The following is a 3,157-nucleotide window of genomic DNA, read 5'->3' as shown; positions in this document are numbered from 1 at the left end:
ACACTTGAGCTTTTGATCAAACCAAGCTTCTTCTTCTCCAAAACCTCAATTCTCTCTCTAGAAATCTCCCCCTCTCTCTAGATAGTTGAGAGTGTGTTTGTGGATGTGAAAATGATCCAACAATGGATCCAAACCAGCTGATAAGTCCACAGATCCGGCCTCAAGTGAAATGACCAAAAAGCCCCTCATTAAACTAAAAATAGAAAAAGACAGAAAACTGTCGCAGGCATAGTGCGCGGCGCGCTCACCTTATGGTGCGCGGCGCGCACACTGGTCTGGGCAGTTTCTGAGCTTATAATTTACGCCCTGCATCATACACTTCATGTACGCCATTTATACTCTATGTACAATAAATATTAGGGTCTTACAGCCGTACGATGTATTTTTGTAGGTTATGATAGCCAACGAAAAGGGTGGAGGTGTTGTGATCCAACAACCGGAAAGTCATACACATCTCGAAACGTTGTGTTTGATGAAGCTTCTTCATGGTGGTCGACAAGTAGTGAAGCATTGTCAGATTCAAGTGAATTCAAAGAAGTAATGGCTACCTCTCAAATTCTTCATCAAGATATGAAGATTTCAATAAGTAGTGAAGATGTTGAAAATGACGTGTCTCAAAATCCATGGCAAACAGGAGTGTCTAATAGGTCAGGGGATCAAACTGACCAAGGTGCAACACTCCTGTTACATTGAGAAGATCAGAAAGAATTAAAAAGCCAAACCCTAGGTATGCAAACGTTGCCATAGCCGAAGATGAGGAAGCTATAGAACCAGAATCCTTTGAAGAAGCTAGTGAAAATCAAGCATGGGTTAAGGCTATGAAAGAAGAGATTGAAGCACTGGAAAGAAATCAAACATGGGAACTTGTAGCTAAGCCTCCTGATGTTAAACCCGTTTCGTGTAAATGGGTGTTCAAAATAAAACGTCGAACAGATGGTTCAATAGAAAGGAATAAGGCTCATTTAGTTGCATGTGGTTTCTCACAACAATACGGACTCGATTACGAAGAGACTTTCAGTCCAGTAGCAAAGCTAACTACTGTTCGAGTCTTATTAGCACTTGCTGCTATAAAAAATTGGAGCTTGTGGCAAATGGATGTGAAAAACGCGTTCCTACATGGAGAATTGGATCGGGAAATCTATATGAACCAACCGATGGGGTTTCAAAGTAAAGATCATCCTGACTTCGTTTGCAAGCTTCGGAAGGCTATATATGGCTTGAAACAAGCACCAAGGGCTTGGTACGGTAAGATTGCTGAATTTCTTACTCATAATGGTTATTCATCAACAACTGCAGACTCGAGCTTATTTGTAAAGGTCGAGAAACAGAAGCTTGCCATTGTGTTAGTCTATGTTGATGATCTAATCATTAGTGGAGATTATGAAGAAGAAATTATCCAAATTAAAGAGAATTTGTGTGTTCGGTTTCAAATGAGAGATCTCGGTCATCTCAAGCATTTTCTTGGTTTAGAAATTGATTGAACCGATGATGGAATACTTCTTCATCAATGAAAATATGCTGCTGACTTACTGGTGAAGTTCGGGATGCACCAATGTAAGCCAATCTCAACACCCATGGAGCTGAACATTAAGCTAAGTGCTCATGAAGGAAAGGATCTTGAAGATACCACGATGTATAGAAAATTGGTGGGAAGTTTGATCTACCTGACACTAACACGACCTGGCATTTCATTTGTTGTTGGTGTAATGAGTCGTTATATGCAAGATCCTAAGAAACATCATCTTGAAGCCGTTCGTCGAATAATGAGGTATGTGAAGAATACTATTGGCTATGGTTTGATGTTCAAAGCAGGTGGAGATTGCAAGCTAGTCGGCTATTGTGATGTTGACTATGCAGGAGACTATGATACTCGTCGATCAACTACTGGGTATGTGTTTATGCTTGGGTCGGGATCAATATCTTGGTGTAGTAAGAGACAACCGACAGTATCATTATCATCTACGGAGGCAGAATACCGAGCATCAGCGATGGCAGCCCAAGAGTGAAAGGACCCGTCCTAATCCATCCGGACGAAGTCCGTATCGATTATAAACGATTCACAACAGTTGATTACATCGCGAGGTACTTGACCTCTATATGATATATTTTACAAACATTGCATTCGTTTTGAAAAGACAATCTTTCATTACATATGAAGTTGCCAGCCATGCATACCATTTCATAATATATCCAACTATAATTGACTTAATAATGATCTTGATAAACTCAACGACTCGAATGCAACGTATTTTGAAATATGTCATGAATGACTCCAAGTAATATCTTTAAAATGAGCAAATGCACAGCGGAAGATTTCTTTAATACCTGAGAATAAACATGCTTTAAAGTGTCAACCAAAAGGCTGGTGAGTTCATTAGTTTAACATAAATAATCATTTCATAATTTTAATAGACCACAAGATTTCATATTTCCATTTCTCATAAACATACGTCCCATACATAGAGACAAAAATATCATTCATATGGATTGAACACCTGGTAACCGACATTCACAATATACATATAAGAGCATCCCCATCATTCCGGGATCCTCCTTCGGACATGATATAAATTTCGAAGTACTAAAGCATCCGGTACTTTGGATGGGGCTTGTTGGGCCCGATAGATCTATCTTTAGAGTTCACGTCAATTAGGGTGTCTATTCCCTAATTCTTAGATTACCAGACTTAATAAAAAGGGGCATATTCGATTTCGATCATTCAATCATATAATGTAGTTTCAATTACTTGTGTCTATTTCGTAAAACAGTTATAAAAACATCGCATATATTCTCAGTCCAAAAATGTAATGAGTAAAAAGGAAATAATGAAACTCACCTAATGTATTTTGTAGTAAAAATACATGTTACGATATTGAACAAATGCAGGGTTGGCCTCGGATTCACAAACCTATATCATTTATGTATATATTAACACTCATATTATAATCGAACTATATATATATATATATATATATATATATATATATATATATATATATACATTAATTTATTAGTTATATCATTTTTATATTAATAACCTATATGTTTTATGTTATGTGTATCAAATATATTTTTGTATATATTTATATTACAATAATACTAAATAATATTAGTAATGATAAAAATAATAATAATGATAATAGTGTTAAAAGTTATA

General features: G+C 36.6%; 1 protein-coding gene across 1 annotated transcript; it reads left to right on the top strand.

Annotated features, from left to right (window-relative positions):
- Nucleotides 1-1,574: 1,574 nt before the first annotated feature.
- Nucleotides 1,575-2,006, top strand: LOC139871495 (secreted RxLR effector protein 161-like). Its single transcript, XM_071859199.1, has one exon. The coding sequence runs from the start codon at nt 1,575-1,577 to the stop codon at nt 2,004-2,006; it is 432 nt and encodes a 143-aa protein (XP_071715300.1).
- Nucleotides 2,007-3,157: the final 1,151 nt, after the last annotated feature.

This window comes from Rutidosis leptorrhynchoides, chromosome 10, assembly GCF_046630445.1.
Source record: "Rutidosis leptorrhynchoides isolate AG116_Rl617_1_P2 chromosome 10, CSIRO_AGI_Rlap_v1, whole genome shotgun sequence".
Classification (NCBI taxonomy): Eukaryota; Viridiplantae; Streptophyta; class Magnoliopsida; order Asterales; family Asteraceae; genus Rutidosis; species Rutidosis leptorrhynchoides.
The sequence above is the reverse complement of the archived record's forward strand: the minus strand, read 5'-3'. Positions and strand labels throughout refer to the sequence as shown.